Source organism: Vanacampus margaritifer, chromosome 1 (assembly GCF_051991255.1).
Source record: "Vanacampus margaritifer isolate UIUO_Vmar chromosome 1, RoL_Vmar_1.0, whole genome shotgun sequence".
NCBI lineage: Eukaryota > Metazoa > Chordata > Actinopteri > Syngnathiformes > Syngnathidae > Vanacampus > Vanacampus margaritifer.
In genome coordinates this window covers 18,180,045-18,201,106 of record NC_135432.1, presented here as the reverse complement: position 1 = coordinate 18,201,106, position 21,062 = coordinate 18,180,045, and the positions used below count along the sequence as shown (strand labels likewise).

Here is a 21,062-nt window from a genome sequence, read left to right as displayed (position 1 = left end):
CACATCACTGTGGTCTAAGATATTTGTGTTCACCTTTTAATCTTTATCCACTCTCGGGCTTTAATTGAACTCAAATGTCAACTCAGACAACATGTGATATCATCTATTGGATAAATATGAATAACGATAGCATTTTGACCATCTGTATAGGGTACTGTACTTGGCTTCAACTCAGTACTGTCTTGTGATGTCCCATAGATAAATGATTGAAACTAATGCTGCATTCAATGATGGTCGGAAGTCGGATTTATCCGAGTTGTTTTTTCCCAGTTCCGACCTGAAAGCGTTCAAGGCAAAAGTAGACAACCAAAATGGCGGATAGTGATAAATTGTTTTTTATTTTGGTCCTCAAAACTCATTTTGACCTCCAGCAAACTTGCCTTCTCGCAATTTTGCTTCATTTATTCTTTTTATCTTATTTCATAAGCATTTCATACAGTTCAGTAGTTTGCTGTATAATTTATGTAGGGATATAGCGGCGTACGTACGTTGTGTTACGTGGAGATATGTCGTATATTTATTCATGAAGAAAGCTATCTAGTTTCATACTTGAGTAAATTGTGTTTTACCATACGCGATCTGTGTTTCCATAAGGGTCGCCATTGTAGTTGACAATGTGATGACATTGTAATACTTTGGAGAAGTCAGGGTTCTTTTTTCCCCCCGACTTCACAAGTGGGATTTCCGAGTTCAAGGGGGCGTTCCCGTACACACTTCCTGGTTTGAACTCGGAAAAGACCGACTTCCAACCATTCTTGAATGCAGCATAAGTAATGAAGGAACTTCTCAATTGCAACACAGTCTTTTTTGGTTGATTATGTTAATGTTATTGGGTACAGGCTAGATTGAGTGTCAAGAGTTATCCAAAATGGTGCATAGTCAACGCTACGCTGCGTCTCTTCTTATAGTGTCTCAGTCACATGAGAATTTGTGCTTACCCACTAGACAGTCCGGTGTTTACTCCATCCTTATTTGAAAAAACAGATAACTGCACTTGTTTACCCTAAATACTCCAATTGTCAATCTTAATGTAGCTGCAAGGGGGCACAAGCCAGTGTCTTCTTGTGCCGGTCCTAAGCCCAGATAAATACAGAGGGTTGTGTCAGTGTTTTGTGGAAAACACTACTTCACTTTTATATTTTTATGCAGGATCGTGAGTGATCGGCGGCAACAATGAATACACAGAGACTGATATACTGTGCTAGAATAATTGTGTCCTTTATTCCCCGCAAACAGCAATCAACACACTTCAACGCTAAGCAGCATAATATAATCATCATCAGCGCTTACCTTGACACTAGACCGGAGAGCCGACGGTCCGGGTAGAACGAGCTGCTTAACGGCTGGGCGCGAACGTACGCTTCCCTCAGCTGACTCTACCCAAACCGCGTGCCGCTCCGTCTTTTATTCTTTACCAAGTAGGGATGAGCGTGAGAAACCGGGCTGGCCAAGCCCTCTCCCAGGCACCCTTTCTATGAGTCGTGTCCTGCTTCGAAAACATGTTTCTGAAATAAGGAGGACTGCAGGTGTCCTGCCTCGAAAACATGTTTTCGAAACAGGGAGGACTGCAGTATAAACAAGGCATTCAATTTAAGAGTTCCCAGGCTCGATTCCGTTTCACATGTGCTTTACAACCGGTTACATGAGGACATATCAAACCATGGTTATTTTCCATTCAGTCAGGAAGTCCGACGTAAAACTTTGGCCAAATCAAACATGCGAATCAAATATATGACATCCATACCGGATCTGTCGAGGGGATGAAGGAGACTTGGAGGTACAGAAGTGAATCCAGAGAAAGAGGTTAGCTAAAAAGAAGGGGGACACTGAGAGGACTGAAAAAAGTAGACAGGAGTACAGGGAAATGCAGCGTAAGATGAAAGTAGAAGTGGCAAAGGCCAAACAAGGGGCTTACGATAACTTGTATGCTAGGTTGGATAGTAAGGAGGGAGAGACTGATCTATACGGGTTGGCAAGGTAAAGAGACAGAGATGGGAAGGACGTGCAACAAGTTAGGGTAAGAAAGGATAGGGATGGAAGTGTGTTGACAGATGCCAGTAGTGTGATGGGAAGATGAAAAGAGTACTTTGAAGAGTTGATGAATGAGGAAAATGAGAGAAAACAAAGAATAGAAGAGGTGACTGTTGTGGACCAGGAAGTAGCAAAGATTAGTAAAGATGGAGTCAGAAGGGCTAAAAGGATGAAGAGTTAAAAGGCACTCAGTCCTGATGATATACCTGTGGAGGTATGGAAGTGTCTAGGGGAGGTAGCAGTAGAATTTCTGACTGGGTTGCTCAACAGGATCTTGGAGCTACAGGAAAGAGTAGTTGAAGCTAGACTGAGGGCAGAGGTGAACATTTGTGAGCAGCAGTATGGTTTCATGCCAAAAAAAGAGTACCACAGATGCAGTATTTGCTTTGATAGCGAAGTACAGAAAAGGTCAGAAGGAGCTGCATTGTGTCTTTGTAGATCTGGAAAAGGCTTATGACAGGGTGCCCAGAGAGGAGCTGTGGTTTTGTATGAGGAGGTCTGGAGTGGCAGAGAAGTATGTTCAAGTGGTGCAGGACATGTATGAGGACTGTAAGACAGCGGTGAGGTGTGCTGTAGGTGTGACGGAGGAGTTCAAAGTGGAGGTGGGACTACCTCAGGGATCAGCTCTGAGCCCCTTCTTGTTCGGATGACAGACGAGGTTAGACAGGACTCTCCATGGACTATGATATTTGCTGATGACATTGTGATCTGTAGTGAGAGCAGGGAACAGGTGGAGGAGAAGCTAGAGGCGGGGAGGTTTGCCCTGGAAAGGAGGGGAATGAAGGTTAGTCGTAACAAGACGGAGTATCTGTGTGTGAATGGGAGGAACCCAAGTGGAAGAGTGAGGTTACAGGGAGAAGAGACCAAGAAGGTGAAGGAGTTTAAGTATTTAGAGCAATGGAGAGTGTGGAAAAGAAGTGACGAAGCGTGTGGAGGCAGGCTGGAACGGGTGGAGAAAAGTGTCAGGTGTGATGTGTAATAGAAGAGTTTTAGCTCAAATAAAAGGAAAGGTTTAGAAAACTGTGGTGAGACCAGCGATGTTGTTTGTTCTGGAGAAGACAGGAGGCAGAGCTGGAGGTGGCAGAGATGAAGATGCTGAGGTTCTCTTTGGGAGTGACCAGGATGGATAGAATCAGGAATGAGTACAGCACATGTTAGAGTTAAATTCAGAGAGACCCTGACTGAGATGGTTTGGACATGTCCAGAGGAGAGATAGTGAGTATATTGGCAGAAGGATGCTGAGTTTCATGAAGGCAGTTGGTGTGAGAGCAGAGGATGCAGAGGACAGGGTTAGATGGAGGCAACTGAATCGCTGTGGCGAACCCTAAAGTGAACAGCCAAAATGAAAAGAAGAAGAAGAAGAAGATTCCAATTATCAATCTTCTCAAAATCATGTTATCACTCTGCTAACCTCGGGTGTTTTATAAGCCTGTGATTATTAAAATGTTAGTACTAAGGTTGACAACAAAGGTGGATTTAGAAAATTAGAAACAGTTAAAAATACTGTATAACTTGTTTGACTGCAGCATATCCACCTCACAGTGGAGCGGTTGTAGTTTCAAATCTGGGCTCCAGCTTTCCTGTGTACATGTTCTCCCCATGCCTGTGTGGGTTTTCGCCGGGTACTCTGGTATCCTCCCACATTCCAAAAACATGCATATAGCTTAATGGAAGACTAATTGTCTGTAAGTGTGATTGGTTGTTCCCTGTGGCGGCCAGTTCATGGTATACCCGGTCCAAATCAGCTGCGATAGGCTCTAATACACCCACGTAATGTGGTACAGATAATGGATGGATGCACTGTTTTTAAAGCATCTTTCCATTACTTGAATGCTCACCACGCAGTGCATGCAGTCCTAAAATATGTATTAAAGAAAAATTAAACAGATATGACATTATCAAGGTCTCTGTCTAAAGGTCATGGGAAGTAGTGTTGAATATTAAGGTACCATTTTCTGAAGGTCTTTTGACTAAAGCGGCAGCTCAGTAATAAATCTGATAAATTAAGTTTTTTGTAAAAATGTGATGCATGTAATTTTGTATTTATTCATGGTCCACAAAGCATTTAGCAGTCAGAGAAATCATATTTGACATATTGGTAATTGTACAGGACTAATTTATCACCATTATTTTTTCATCACCAATTGAAATTTGCACCTATTAGACTGCAGACAAAAATAATGTAAAAACTACGATGGCGCAGCACAACACATTAAGAAAAAAAATCCTCATCTTGTATTGAATACTTTCCACTGTGACTCCTTCCTTGATAAGAATTTGAAAATCTTGACAATTTCAGAATGTAGAAGTTCATGAAATGAAATCCACATAAGTGGCACACAGCTTAGACTGATGGCATCAATCAAAACACACCTAAAACCTCCACTGTTGTACTGTATGCCCCAATATCAACCAATTATTATATAGCAGAAATGTTGGGTTTCTGTAATTTGCAATACAGTACCATATTTACTTAAACATACTCCTCCTCATCCCTGCCTCCAACTCCGCTCAAATACAAGACAGATGGTTCCTGTGCAGACACACGTGCATGCACAAACACTCCTGTAGGTGGTCCGAAGCTGTCGGCCTTATCCGCTTGGCCAAGCTGTGTTTCCAGACGCTGGTCTCCCACAGTCTCTGTCTGACTGCTGGTGTTCAAGTGGGCTGTTTAAAATTAGATCTGATAATCCATCATTTCCTCAGCTTCAATGGGGTACAAAGTCAGAGGCTGGCAAGGGTGATACCTCTTCCGCCGTTGTCCTTCTGCCTCACCTCAGCACTCCATCGCTCTGCCCTGCAACGGATGGCGACAAAGATGAAGTGTTTATATGATTTAGTTGCTTGATGTGGGGCCACTCACAATGGCACAGACTGCATTATGATATCAACTTCCCTCACTGTCCTCTTTCTTGCATTGTAGAGTCCTTCACTGCACACCTTCTGCCATCACACTTTGGTAACACTGCTTGGCTTACTACCCCTGTTCTGACCTACCCACTCTCATCCTCACAGGGTGTACCTTTCCTTCATGGATGAGAAATTTTATCAGATGTATTGTTATAGTAGTCCAATTTATTTTTATTTTTTTAAAGTGTGGTATAATATAAACAAGAGAGTTGGCGGTAATAAATACATATACAATATAATAGTGGGGTAATAATTATGGAGAGACAGGGATGTGGGGATGTACTATGAATGGGAAAGAAAGTATCCATTGTATCAGCACAATGTAAGAATTTTGGTTAATTAGCCGACAACAGCATAGCAATAGTTGTCTTACGGACAAAAAAATTGAGTGGACCCAAAAATAAGCACAAGACGTTTATTGAAGAGAAAAGAATATTTCAAACAAAAAACAAGTTGAATCAAAGTAGAGAACTCTGTGAGATGACAGAGGAAGACGTTAAGATGACCAGGAAGCACTGCAAAGCCCTTTTCACACTGCACTTGCTCAGGAACGGCGATGGCGCCCTGTTTGGCAGCCTGCCCCTATTTGGAAGTGCTGACATAGCAGCACCAGGAAGTAAACACAGAGTTTTATCACTGGTTTAGATTTAAAAAAAAAAAAACCTTCATAACTTTACAAGATGTACCTTTCATTGTATTGTCGCAAAAGAAATCCCTGGCTTTGTTCATTTTAAGGAGGAGAAGGAGCGAGCAACAGAAGAAAAAAAAAGTGTGATATTACATCCTTTACTAATGACTTGGTGGTAATTTGAAGAGTTTAATCTGAGTTAGAGTTCAACCAAAACCACTTTGAGGTATTATTTCAGGCTGAGCAAAGCGCATTGTATTCTTATACACTTTACATCACTGTATGTCATCTCTCGTGTGTCCAAAGCCAAAGACAGAGACATTACATTTATTAAAGCTTTCTTCATTGTCATCCTCATGCTGTTATGTGTAAATAAGTTAGCCAAAATAGCAATAAAACCCTAAAGTATTTCTGCTGCATCAATTCCATGATGGCCGCCCCTCACCACACACAAGACGAATGGGTTTGATGGTGGCATTCTGTGCCCTGATAAGTGCAGTGTGAAAAGGGGCACAGGAAGCAAAATTTAAAAAGACAAAAAAAGTGAATTCTTAACTCACTGGAGATAATTTAGCATCAAAACACACGCAAGGACATGAATGCAAACTCAATTATCTGGCTTTTCGGGAGGAGTTGAAGAGTGGCAGAAGGAATCAGGTGTGCCGTGCTGCAGCTCTATGAATGTAGGCCAGCCCCGCCCCCTACCCCACAGCACCACTGCAGGAAGATAGAAAAAGTAAAAAATAAATTTAAAAAAAGCACAACAAGGCATACATTTGTCCAAAACTGAAATACCAGAATGAACCTAGAAAAACCCAGACCGTAAGAGTTTTTAACGGATAATACAAGTTAGTTGCTTAGGATGGAGCCAACAAATGTGTACATGTTGATTTTTGAGGGTTTCAAGTGACTATGCAGATGACTTTATCCAGAGACTGCATCTATCAGAGTTAATTTTAGGTTTTGGGAACATCCATCCATCTTTATAGCGCTTGTCCTAATTACGGTCACCGGCGAGCTAAAAGCTCGAATGCCTGCTTGTGTGGGATGTGGTTTTTCTATGTGTGTTACACAAAGGAGACGCCATAATGAGTATAGTAAATTACGTCAAAAATATTTTGTGGAGTGGTGGGGCATGAAGCCAAGGAAGAAATCAATACGTTTTAGTGAGCTTTGAGTTAAAGGTGCAGATGTGTATTTTTATCTTCTACTGTTGTCACTATAACGAGATAGAGCATTTATTGACAATCTTCTTCATTTTTAATGAATAATGCAAGGCTCTCAAAGCATACATTTAGTCATGTGAAAGTCTATCGCTTGATCAGAAGGTTTGGACCTTATCATTGTAGCCCTGCCCTGTCTCAGACAATTCTTAAATAGCACGTACACCCCAAGATTTTATGTAAATTATTTCCATTTTTGCCCCATGTCATCTTCCCTCTCAAACTCAAGATACAATTTCCATCAATTCTTAATGTTTGAGGGACATACTCATTTCACAGGTCAATTAATTTTAATCACAGTATGTCAATTTAATCTGAGTTCAAGCCGCTAGATGGACACCTTGCGAAAATCTCATTAACCTTCCCACTTTGCAATCTGTTCTCCTTACCAGCAGGCCAAATCCACTACTGAACCATTTTGTAACTTATTCATTTTTTTTTTAATGTTGGCTAGGAAACTTCAATATTTGAATGGTGTCAAGTAACTCCCGATTAATCACAAATGTTATATCTGTTCTAAATGTACGATAAAAAATTCTAGGTTTTCATACAATAGTTGACAAAAGTGGGAAAAAAATGTTAAACTAATAGAAACAGTTCAAATGAATTTTTGACGTTTATAGCCGTCAATGGCAGTGAATGAGTTAATGAAATTAATCTCGTCAAATGTATCCGTAAGTATATTGGAAAATAACCTGCTGGTATTTTCAGTGCTGTGCAAATTAAAGTCAATTTACTGCATATACTACTGGGTGCTATGCTGGAACATGTGGTTAGCACGTCTGCATCACAGCAAGAAGTCTCCGGGTATGAATCTTACCTCCTTGTTGTTCCTGTGCTTGCATGGCTTTTCTCTTCGCCACATTCCAAAAGCATGAGTGCTCGGTTAATTGAATACTCTATGCCCTGTGACTGACTGGCAACCATTCCAGGGTGAACCTCAAAGTTAACTCGGATAAGCTCCAGCTCACCCGTGACCCTGAACAGGCTAAGTGGTAGAAAAAGGATGGATTGATGAAAGGTTAGTAGATAAAAGACATACACCCGTACACACACCGTCTGTACTTTTCTCCCCTCATACTGGCTATTAAAGATGTTTTCTGGCCTCATTAGCATTCAGCTGCACCCTGATTCTCTGTCAACATTTGACTCCACGGGTGATGGAGAGCAGACTGATACAGAGGGAGGCCAAGCGCCTGCAGCTCGACACTGTGGCTAGAGGCGGAAGAGACAGAATGACAGGCCTACACAGATGGACTGTGACTCTCCTCTCACCTTGAGGTAAGGCCTCCGAGTTATCTTTGACCTTAAACTACGTCTCTTGTCGACAACACTCGTAGGAACCACACAAACAAAAAAACTGTCTTGTAGTTAACCCTTTGATAGGTTCTCAATTAAATAAAGCCATATTCTTGAGTCAAATGATGTTGTTTTCATTGCATATTCTAAAGGTTGCATGGTGTCCATTTTGAAAGCCACTGAAGCTACCAAAATGGACCCTTGCCTGGGGATTTTGCATCGATTTTGCAGTATGAGGAAGTTTTGCTGATCAAATTTAATGTGTGATGACTGACAACCCAAAAAACCCCAAATTACAATAACATGCTAGTCCAGTGGAACTTTCAAAGTTCAGTAAGCATCTAAACGACAGTGGTGTCTTGATTTTTTTCTTTGTTTTGTAAGCAAAATTTTTACGAGTATGCTTAAAGTGTTCATATGACATAAGAAAAAAATGGAGCAATTATGTGGCACTTCTAAGTGTTTTTTTTGGTAACTATATGGTGGTATTTTCCTGATAAAACATTAAAAAAAAGTTGATTTGGCATACGAGAGGTCAAGAATTCAAGTCGCAAGTCAAGCTATTGCTAATGAGGTGTGACTTCGTGATAGAGTGGTTGTCACACAAACCTGAGCGTGCACTCTAAAAACATTTGGGTCAAAAGTAACCCAATTATGGATCAAAAATAGACCGATCCACTGTATGGGTCAATTTGACCCAGAAAATTGGGTCAAATTGACCCAAGTAGAGGATCTGTCCAATTTTTGACCAATAGTTGGGTTATTTTGACCCAACTGTTTTTAGAGTGTTCAGTTCTAGGCTTCCTGGGTGGAGTTTGAATATTTTTCCCACTTATGTGGATTTTCCCAAAGTATTATCTCCATTTAAAAACATCTAACAATCATTCATTAAAGACTCTAAATTGTCTTGATGCCCTACGATTGGCTATGGGTGTACTCACCTCTTTATCAAAGTCAGCTGGAATAGGCTCCAACTCTAATGATCAAAACTGGATAGGAATGTTAACTACCTATATGCTTAATAAACTTTTCTTTAAAAAAAAAAAACGGTGACAGTTGGTAACCTTGCCTGCAAGCTGATTTCTCGTTGTGTCCATGAAAATCCATCTTGTACTGATTTTCTACGATCTGAACCACTGGTTTGGACCAACCACAAAGCATCAGTGTGTTTGGGGGCGGAATATGCGACTGTAATAAAAAGAGAAGCGCTGACGCAATGGGAAACTGTCAGTACCAATCTGTTCTAGCTGCAAAATTTGTTCCACGCATGCGTGACCGGAAATAAATTAGTTTACATTCAATATTTTATTTTTCTAAGGTTTGAAATTCTTTGATTTTTAACACACCGGTGCACGCACACACAGTAAAATTGGCTAATTTCTCCTTTTTTTTTAATGTTGGCCACCGTGTTTTGTTTACATTCGCCACAGCTTTCAAAATGCTGGATGACGTCGTGACTCGTGATGATGCTGTGCAAAGTTTCCCCTGAGTTTCCACAGCTTTAATAGGGTTGTAATAGCAGCAATAGCCCATCTTTTGAATGCAGAGGAAGAAGACGACAGTGTGTTGTGTGGCATGACAATCATCATCATTGTTGATGTCATCATTATGTACATTTTACAATCCTCACACGCTAAACCGTCCCAGCAATTTTAAACATAATCTTAACATCCTGCATAGTATTTATTAAAACAATATGAACCACAGATTAAACTACAACATTTTAGAATGTTCAAGCAGGAACATGTGTCATAAATGAATTTACTTGCGTAGCACCGATCAGGCGGTGTCGTAAAACTTGATCGATCGGTCAAGCTGGGACCAATTGGAACAAATTTTGCAACTGTAACGGATTTGGTACTGACAGAAACACACAAACCAAACATGACGACACAAGTGGACGAATGCATGGACGCTGCAATTAATTGTGTTCTTGCAAAATTACCCACTGTCTCCTTTTTCAAAGAACAGCGAGGGGCACTTCCTGCATTTTTAGCTGGTGAAGATATTTGTGCTTTTTATTTTTTATTTTTTTTACTTACTACGATGGTGACATCATTTTCATCGGTTGCTGTGATTGGTCAAAACAAACGTACGTTTGGTAGGCATGCAGAAGTTGTTGCATTGCCCAATCGCCTTTCCCGAGCAGATCACACTGGAGCAATCCCAGACTGATATTAACTCCTTTGAATGATTCGCATGATCAATCTGGCTCTTGCCAAGTTAGACAGCTTGACCCTAGAATGAATTCAGCCATTTTTACATAATATCCTATATCATTGATTTTGAAATGAGAAGATTTGATTTCACTCAAACGTTACACCTTTTACTCAAATCCCAAACAATGTGTTCAAATTACCAAGGAAGGACTCATGTAGCTCCACTTCATAGCATGTTTGGAAATGATAAAATCCTTGCCCCCTGCTTATTCTATATTTCAGTAGTTTAGTAGCCACTGTGAATTTAAAGTGGACTTACATTACGTTTGGGCGTTAGCGTAGTAATGTAATTAATTAGTTGTTAATCCAACTACAACAGCTTTGTCAGTGGCTGTTTCATTTGCACGAAAGCCATCATCTTCATAATGAAGATCAAATTAATTTGCTCTCCCCTCCACTATCTCTGCCTGACACTCTCTGCCTTGTTCTCCATCCTGTGTCTCCTTCCTGTTGCCATCTTCATCTCCACGGCAACCTGCAGCTTTATCACATTTGTGTACGGTACAATTAAACTACAGATGCAAGATGGCTGAAAAGGGAAGAGTTGTTCTTCCTTGCGCCTCTTATCAGGAAAACACCAACTGTGCTAATTCTGTTCTAAATTTTATTTGTGCCATCAATTTAATTAAAATGGCAATTGAGCCATGGTTCACACGATACTGCAAGAGAACAGAGAATTACAGCACACGTCTTCTTTTTTTTTCTCTCCTTCAGCCATGGTGGTAAATTCAAATCTGGTGCGATGGAATATACAGTTTTTCTCTGTCCAAATGATAAATAAATACATAAGATGACTGTCACTATGTATTACAGTATTTCACTTTCGATTAAGGAGTCACATATTGTGACTACCACCTTCCACCGCAGAACACTCAGTGTGAGATTTATCTAGATTTAATCAGATTTAATGCTGCAAATGAGGGCGGGTGCTGGAAAATAGGAAATATTGCAAACAAGGCCTGGCCACACTGTGCCCCAGTCGAACGTAAACAAAATAAAATCTGACAACGGTGATAAGGTAGCATTTTTCGTGTGTGAGCAGAATCAGTTTGACTTTGTATCCATCTTTTTCTTAGGCAGCCTGAAACGATTATCAATACTTAGTAATTTGTAAATAGCTTCCAGTTTACTCGAATGCAATATTAAAAGGGGAAAACATGATAGATTAGACTAGATTTAAACCATTAAACTGTGCAGGATTGAACTAAAATTACAAAACAGTACATAAAAAAAAAAATCACAGACCCCATGCTTATGAATAAAATTGGTATGGCAGCACATCATTACCTCCACCAAACATAAAGCACACATATTATTTTATATTTTTTAGTTTACATACTCGTACAATGCATATCTCCAGTAATTGAAAAGACGTTATTAACAACCGAACAAGTCTACAGATGACAGATTGCTGTTTCCTGCCAGTTTGTCTAAAGTACAGTGCCACATTACGGATGCAGGACGTTACCATCGTTATGGTTGACTGTTGGCCCAGTTGGATGTCTGCACTCGGCTGAGAAAATAGTAACTTCCACTTGACGTAGAGATCCCATAGGCCTACTTGGTGATAAATAAAGAAATAAATTGTCGTCCTCTTCCTGTCTTCTAATACTGGCTAATCTGTTGTTCACCCATAAACCATAACAGCCCTGATATCAGCCCTCACAGCGTGTAATTGTAGCGTCTCCTTTCAGATAAAGTGGAGTAGCTATAGCAGAATTTTTTTTTGACAGAGTAGTCCACAATCCTTCTACAGGTCAATGATGGGGTGATGTTATTAATCAGGCGCTTGTGATTTTTGAATTTTTGAAAGCATTACTTATACAATTTCACTAAAAAAAAGTATTATAGCATCAAAGTCAGTCAGCCACATGCAGCATCTCCTGTTATTTTACATGCTTACTCACTTGTAATATAAATACACGACTCAGAAAACGTTTTTTGAGATTGAGCTTTTAGGTGGTATTTCAGGATGCACCTGAAGATGAGCTTAATTGGACCTTCTCCAAACTTTTGAATGTCCAACTGTTTAATGGTACTGTAAGGTCTTTTTGCACAACCTGCTGTTCTCTAAAAAGAGCTGAATGACAAAATTCACAACAGTTTTTGACCCATGACTCATCCAATAAAATGGGATTGAAACAGTTCTCTTCACAGTGGCGTGCAAATCTCAATAGATGCCTGGGGTGAACAGCCATTTTCAATGCTCCCGAGAAATATTTTGTCAAGAATGACGCCCGCCCCAAAGCCTGGACGCTTGGGGCCACCGCTCCATTGGCCCTTCTCGCTGCATATGCCCCTGCCTCTTCAATGACATTATGAGACCAAGACGACACCTAACAAGTGATCAACAGTACCTCGCCACACAAGGTTTCAAATGGTGTCTCAGTAAGCCTATAAGCTTGGAGTGTCATCAACAGCAGGTTACAAAGTAGATACAGTGACACTAGTGACTGGATGATTCACAGACAGGCATGGAAATGTATGCTGTGGTAAATTTAAACTTAACAAAACAGCTGTGAAATTTGCCCTGAGTTCCTTGTTAGCAAGACGTTGAAAATGTAATGAAACATTTAACAGATGGACATGTGTAAAATTTTTACTTCAACTATTCTAAAATAAACAACCAACTAACGCTTTGGGCGAGAGCAGCTTCGACAAGTTCGGGCTGTCACTTTACGACACTAACGACAGTATTTTCGCTCAACGACACCTCTCAACTGTTTTACGGCAGGCATGAGCGTCTCTACCTAGTGGCCGCTCAGTCGTCAGGGTAAATACAGGAATTATTGGTTTTCCGAAAAGTTACAATAGTCTGACGTTGAGATTTCAAACTAGGAGATATGGATGTCGGAGAGCTCTTGAATTATCAGGTATGGATTAGGCTCCCCCTCACTCGCCACTCTTCAATGAACTTTATGTTGCTAACACTTCCATTGAGTCTCAAATGGGTTGCGTGTGTCACTGCTCGCAGTTGTACTGTATCTCTAGTCGTGTTTTACTTACCGTCTGCTTCAGTTAGTTATTTTTTGTAAATTGTTAAGATGATCATGTCACATGTGTAGCGCACTATGTGACAAGAGATCGTGTTATTTCTCTTTCATCTTTACCAGGGATTAATGTTCGTTGCTAACGTGCTAGCTCAAACTAGAGGAATGCTGGTCCTGTGACAGATGATGCTGAATGTCCACGATACAATTTAAGTGAACATGTTAGCACTTTTTTAAACACCTCTTGCCATTTTAAGAGGAGACAGTGATCACTTCCGCTCACCAGATCCCCTTATGTCATAACCGTGTTTTAAGTATTGAGAGAATGAATCTCACCTCGCAGCCTGATCGAGGAGCAACACGTTCCAGAGAGAATGATGCAGGAGAGGAGGATCTGAGAAGTGCAAAGCATCAGAAGCTGTCGAATGTCAAACACAGAGATGGGACAGCTGCAGGCGTTGAGGGTGGGGCTGAGATGAAGGACAGTGATGACTTAACGGCTGTGGATCGCAAGAAGATCTTGGAAAAACTGATGGACCAGGATGAAGATGATCCTGAGGTAGGTGGATTTTGTATACATAGTAGAATTGCTGAGATTGTACATTTTGGAATTTAGTCAAAATGTTCATGGAAAATATGCCTTAAAAGTTGCACAAAACGTGATGAAGTTTTGCATGACATCACGTGCTGTGACGCCAGCGTACATCAAAAGCGAGCATCAAGGGATTACCTCTGCGTATGATAGCTCTGGGAGGATGCTTCAAAATAAACACTGCACAAGCGATCAACCCAGTACTGTAGTCACTTACACAAGTGCTTGGGCTTTGATTAGTTTGATGCTTTGAATGTAAATTCTGTTATTTACATAATTGTAATGGAAATGTTAGTTATTTGTTATTTGAACAGCTTTGCATTATATCGAACAGGGTTCTTGTGTTTTTAGTTTGCATGCTAATATATGATTTAAGAAAAAACATTGAAGAAAAATAGAATACATAAAAAAAATAATAGAAAAACATATTGAGCCAGTGATATGTGTGTGAATAATGTTTACTTTTTTAATCACCAAAAACCCCCACAAAAAAAACAACAGGCGGTAATATCATACAAAGTATGATATGGGAAGGCCCAAATTCAGAAAAAGAAATACAGTAATTTCTGGACTATAAGCTGCTACCTTTTTCACTTACATTCGACCCTTCGGCTAATACAAAGATGCATCTTATACATCAGATTACAAAATATAAAGGAAGAACCTCAGGCAGAGCAAAACAAACCAAGTGAGCCCAAATACAGTAGGAGAGAAAGAACGAGAGCGAGACAATTTGCGCTCTCAATATGGAAAAGAAAGAAGCGGGAACCCGGTGCGGTAACATTAAAACACCTGCGGCTTACAGATGGGTGCGGCTTATATGTGTAACAAACTCGAGTATTCCCCAAATTTAGCTAGCACGGTTTATAGTCAGGTGCGCCTTATAGTCCAGAAATTACCACAGTTTAAATATGAGTTTGTAATGTAGCAAAATGTGTATAAGCCAAAGGGGTGATACCTTTGTGAAGCACTGTACTTACAAAGGAAACAATATTTACTGTTTGAAAATCCACAAAATCATCTGACACACACACAAACAAACAAAATCCTTCTTTATGTCACAGTTTTTTAGGAGCAACTTTCTGTTTGTGAGACTGTACCCTGTCGGCGTAATACCACAACTGCAGTTAAAAATGAAACTCAAATATGTGCAAGGCTTGGAACTAGAAAATAATGATGTAAATTGTGGTGGCCGTGGCTCAGGGTGTAAAGATGGTCGTTCATTAACCAGAAGGTCGGCTGTCCGATCCCTGCTCTCCCTAAGTCATGTGTGGTTGTGTCCTTAGGCAAGGCACTCCACACACATTGCCTCCAGTGCTACTCACACTGGTGTATGGAAGGTGCGAATGTTTGGTGGTGGTCAGAGTGGCCGTAGGCGCACACTGGCAGCCACGCTTCCGTCAGCCTGCCCCAGGGCAGCTGTGACTACCTAACTAGCTTACCATAACCAATGTGTGAATGCATGAATAATGTATCCATTGTGAAGCGTTTTTGAGTTTCAAGAAAGAAAAGCGCTATATAAATCTAATGCATTATTGTTTTTATTATTAAATTCATGATGTCAGAGGTGCTATAGCCCGAGGCTGAATTTAAGCGAAGGCAGCCACCTCTGAATTTTGTATGCAGGAAAGACCCTGGTGAAGTAACTCAATAAGTAAGTAGTAATGTCACACGAGCATTGTGACGTTATCAAAGTTACTGTGTTAAATTGCATGGTGTGTTGTATGAATGTTAACTGTGAGCGTCTGGGCACATGAGCTACAGCTGCAACGTAAAGTCACCTTCACATTTTGCCATCATTGTAAAAGTGTGAAACTGAGTGTTTAAATGTTTTTCCTAATGATGAACGCATAGAACATGTATCCACTAAAGTTTAAATGTTACATATGTTAATTTAGTTTAATCAGTTGCGTAACAGTCACAATCTTAAAACTTACAAGAAATGTTTAAGTGTCATGTGAAGATTCTTGACTGGCAAGAGCACAAAAAAAGTTAACTACTGTAATTTTAATAAGTTAAAGCCATAAAGTACAATAAAAAATACTTTTGATATCATGAACAAGGAGGGCAAAAAAAAAGCACCTCAGATGACTTTTTTTCTTTAGTGTAGCTGTCATGCAATGTCAAAATTAGCTTGACTTTTGAGGCATATTTTTCTGTAATCCTTTGGTTGTTTACTTGAAATGGACAACCTTTGGGGCATTTAAAATATGGAGGTCCACTTGTATTCTAATGATAAGTGAGAGGATATTTATACATTATTCTGTTCTTCATGTAGTCTTATTTGAAATGTGGCTTGTAATGTCCTTACCTGTCGTTATGTGCCCACCATGCCAAATGCTTTTAAGCCATCAGGAAGCTAGACCCGTTTCCTTTTTCCAATAAAATCCCCCAGAGTGTAGAAACTCTTGACTCCTCTCACATAATTAGAGTGTCTTTGTCCTGCAGGCAGCCCATGTGTCGCCTTGACAAAAGGCTGCTTCTTGTTTCGCTTTCATCTTTCCCCTCCTGCTATTTTCCTCCTGTATCAAAAAGGCAGAGCCGGTGGATGAGAGCTCAGTGAAAAAAATGATCCTGACCTTTGAGAAGCGATCCTATAAAAATCAGGAACTCAGGATTAAGTTCCCCGACAATCCAGAAAAGTAAGTCCACCTCCTTTCAGCCAACTTTAATTCTTTTTCTAACCACTTGTTTTGTACCTCTCTGCAGGTTCATGGAGTCAGAACTGGACCTGAACGACATTATACAGGAAATGCATGTGATTGCTACCATGCCTGATCTCTATCACCTGCTAGTGGAGCTCAACTCTGTTCACTCTCTCATGAGTCTTCTAAGTCATGAAAACACTGATATCCTTTCTGTGATACGCTATCCAACTTGTTTTTTTATTCGTTTTATTGGTCATTCATTGCCAGTAAGTCCCAAGAGAAGTTATTCAACAGTGAGTAACACTAGGATTTGTGATTCCCTCAGGAATCGAACATCAAATCCTTTTACTGACCAAAAATGCCTTTGAGTGAAACTGATTGGACCTGGCTGTGATATGATTTTTAATATATCATCATAGAATATCACAGCTGAAATGACAAATATACCCTCTAGTTCAGTGATTCCCAACCCGGGCATCATCAGGGATGCCAATATTACTTAATTTTTCCGAAATATATTTATTAATTAGTTATTTTTTATTTAATGGTGGACTGTGAGATTTTTCTAAAGTTAAATGAGTTTGAGTACTTGTTTTGAATGAACGTCAACCCTCTGCTTATTCATGATTTGGCATTCACAAATGTGCCTAGTACTCAAGAGATATATTTTTTTGTAACAATTCTTTAGGCCAAATGAAAGTATTGCTTTTGTGCCATCTGATGGCATCTTGGTGCCAAAGAAACAATTTGAAGTGAGTTGAGGAGCTTCATCTGTGCAAAAGTAGTTCTTTGCTCCCTTCTTGTGGCATATGTAGCAAATCACAAAATCTTTTAGGGGAGTGTCTCGGTCCGTATCCCCCGCAAAAAGCAGGGGTTAATGTCAATGTTATGTCGTGTTTGTCATACGGCGAATTGAATTGAAGTCTGCTGACGGTTCTTTTGAGGTATGCCTATGTTCCAAAAAAATATTAAAATTATTATTAAGGTTGCCAGTGAGCTGGAAATCTACCAATCAAACTTTATTTGTGGCGGCCGTGGCTCAGGGTGTAGACGGGGGTTCAGTAACCAGAAGGTCGGCTTTTCGAACCACGCTCTCCCCGAGTCATGTGTCGTTGTGTTCTTGGGCAAGACACTTCACACACATTGCCTCCAGTGCAATTTTAAGTCATCACTAAACCTAACATATATGGTTTTGGAATGTAGAAGGCAAATCATGTGAGCATGGGGACGTGCTAATCACTTCAGTGAGATCAACAATAATTAGACAATAAAATAGAATAATTGTGAATGCTTGTGTCACAGCACTTACAAATAAATGTAACATGGGATGAGAACAACTCTGCACAAACTGGCAAATTCTAGCTGTGTTGTCCTTAGCCTGATCTACATGTTGCCATAGCAGTGGTGGACCTACTCCAAGAGTTGACGGACATTGACACACTCAATGAGAGCGAGGAGGGTGCTGAGATCCTTATAGATGCTCTGGTGAGTGAGTTCAGCATCTTAAGCAACACTTATGCCAGGGTTTTTCCTGTGTATAAAATTCAGAGGCGGCCACCTCCACCTTATTTGCTCACAACCTCCAGCCGGAGTAACTGATAATAAAGGCTTTAACATGATAATAGTCATATTTTTATTAGAACTATTTTTCTTATTATTGAAACATTGAATTATTATATGTTGCCTGTAAAAAAAATGTAGTCAGTTGAATTTACAGAATACACGCACGTCATGTCGCATGGTCAGGATTAGGGATGTTCGATACCAGTTTTTTCCCGACCGATGCAGTCACCGCTACTGATACCAAATACCTCTATTAAATAAAATTCCCCACCCATAAATGACAGATGATTTTAAAGAAATACATACATATCCCGATATATTATTTTTCCTTAAAATTGCATGAAGTTAATGGCAACTTTGTATTTATATAATTTCTAATTTCTGATCGTAAAGCACCGCCGTAAGTACCGATACCTTAAAATAAAACTGGTATTAGCACCGGTACCTGGTATTCGTAGTCACCTATCATAGTCAGATGATACCACCTCTGCCTCAATTTGAGACAGGAAAAATCCTGACTTATGCCTTGGTGAGACTACAAGAAAATAGTCAGATTTTGGCCCGACAGATGTGTTGCAGACAAACGGGGCATGCCATTAACGATTTTGAGTCTTGACCTAGCGTCGCCCGGGTAGTGTGACACGTTCAACGATTGGTCGTCTAGTGTCTGGGACGGTTTACGACCACCACTACGAAAGTCTAGCATGTCAAAATTGTTGCTTGTCTTGTCGCATAATGTGATATGCATACGTCGTCGTCCTTTTGGCTCTGCAGCATTGACCAATCAGCCATCACCAAAGTCATAAAAACACAGTATATACAATAAACATAATGGTGTTTTACAACAATTTAATATGTACTAGTGGATGAATTTTTATGATTGTAGTTAAAAAAGCCAAAAATTAATGGCAACTTTGTATTCATATCATTTCTCATTCCTAATCCCTGATTGTAAAATGGTTGCAGGAGGGCTGCCCATAATGGTATCGGTCGCCACCCGCGAGTACCAATACCTTAAAATAAGACTGCTATTGGGACCAATACAGATACCTGGTATCAGTAGTCACCCATAGTCAGGTTGATACCACCTCTGCCTCAATTTGAGCCTGGAAAAACCCTGGTTTATATACCATTATTTTACCGATCCGGCCCACTTGGTAATATATTTTCCTCCATGCGGCCCCTGAGCTAATATGAGTTTGACACCCCTGCCCTATATCTTTCTATAGAAGTCAGGCCAGGCGCTGCTGCATTGACAGCCGTGCCGCTATGGGCCTTCTTTTTTTTCTTTCCCTCCCTCCTTCGGAGAAGGAACGAAACCTGACGGTTCGGCGTGAATGCAAATGCAGGGTACTAAAACAACTCAAATAGGGATACATATTTTAGCAATAGTGATAAAATAATAAAACAACAGCTTTTGTCATCTCCAAATTAATTCACAAAATGGGCTTTATTACCCCGACGTATGTAAATAAATTAATATACAGTACTAATTGTACGAAATCATATTTTAAACAGCTACCGAGCAGGGAGCGCGAGCAATTCAGCCATGTTTATGCAGAGTGGCACGGCCGCACTTGTTCTGCGTGTTCCATTCACACAAACACTCCCTGCTCTGCCTTTTTTTATGCTCTTGGCATCACAGCATGCAAAGATCGAGTGGGATCTTGTCAGTTTTAGACTTGTAGTGTGACTACACATCTTGGCCACGAATTTATCGGTAATCTGACAGCGTGACTGTTGTGAAAGCCAAAAAAGTCGTGTGGTTTGAGCTCGCCGTTAGTGGAGTCATTACTTCTGGCCTCTGGCATACAAAACTAGACACAAATGTTATTTTGGTCAATTGGTCATTGAAGGACTTGAAGGGCATCATCATCATCATCACTTTTTCTGGCTGTTGAGCCAAAATCCTTGGGTGATATGCTTTTATATTATTGAATTAAGAACAAGATTGAAGGAGAAAGCTGTGTCTTTTCCTGCTTGGCAGCTGTTTGGCCCCATACCATCGAAACTGTCTTTTGGCACTGATTATGAAACAACACCCTAGCAGGGGAACAATCATAGGTGTCTACATTTTTTAGGCTGTGTCTCAAGGAAAGGGTTACAATGCAGCTGATTGATCAGTGTACAGTATTTCCTGTGTGCTCTCATTTACTAGTGGAATTACCAGTTAGAAATAATAATAGTAATAGATTTTATTTGTAACACACTTATAAAATAAATCTCAAAGTGCTCAGCACAGGCAAGAATAAAAGCAATAAAAGGACACAGTAAAAAAAACAGTCAATAAAAATCAAAGTAAAAAGTCAAGACTAAAATCAAAACTCAAAGTAAAAAATTATTCAGGGAAAGGTATTTTTTTTTTTTTAAGGAAGGTTTTAAGCCCTTTTTTAAAAGCTTCCACCGTGTGTGGAGCTCTCAGGTGGTCTGGGAGAGCATTCCACAGACTGGGAGCAGCAGACTTAGAAAATAGACGCTGGTTAAAATCACAAAAATTAAACTAAAATGTATAATCACCCGGCTTTATAGATATACATGATGTAATATATGTTGATGATTGGCTTGCTAGTAATGGGAACTGGAATAGAACCCCCGCATACCCCCCCGCAGTGTCTAACGTTCCCATTTATTTTCATTAGCCTGGTCTGGACAGATGGGCGGCATTTCAAGCAGGAATTCCCCGATTTACCTGTCTTGGGCCGTTGCCTTCCGTTTCCCTGTGAGAACAGTGATGTGTTCCCAGGCTTGCTGTGAGAGCTCGTGCCACCGTCCCGTCAGACTCTCCTAAATTTGCTCCGTTTTACTCCTCGTGCTTGGACATGACCATAACACCTCACCTGGGAGTTGTCAACCTGCGATATTCTGTATGCTACTTAGGCAGTAGATCTTTCTTAAAGCAATCGCTAAGAATGAGTCCAACACCTTTTTATATAGAGGAATAATTTCTACCATTTGTATT

The 21,062-nt window shown here is 40.2% G+C and overlaps 1 protein-coding gene and 1 long non-coding RNA gene across 2 annotated transcripts in view; one reads left to right on the top strand and one right to left on the bottom strand.

Annotated features, from left to right (window-relative positions):
- Positions 1-1,194: 1,194 nt before the first annotated feature.
- On the bottom strand, positions 1,195-13,740 carry LOC144060180 (uncharacterized). Its single transcript, XR_013295866.1, has 2 exons — positions 13,637-13,740; positions 1,195-4,828 (listed from the first exon to the last, which is right to left on the bottom strand). It is a non-coding gene; the product is annotated as an uncharacterized LOC144060180 (long non-coding RNA).
- ctnnbl1 (catenin, beta like 1) overlaps positions 13,014-21,062 on the top strand; it is a 42,774-nt gene continuing 34,725 nt past the window's right edge. The window contains exons 1-5 of the mRNA XM_077579423.1: positions 13,014-13,183; positions 13,644-13,859; positions 16,428-16,534; positions 16,602-16,743; positions 17,930-18,025. Coding sequence (XP_077435549.1) covers positions 13,154-13,183; positions 13,644-13,859; positions 16,428-16,534; positions 16,602-16,743; positions 17,930-18,025 — 591 coding nt within the window. The 5' untranslated portion in view covers positions 13,014-13,153. The remainder of the gene's footprint in view (positions 13,184-13,643; positions 13,860-16,427; positions 16,535-16,601; positions 16,744-17,929; positions 18,026-21,062) is intronic.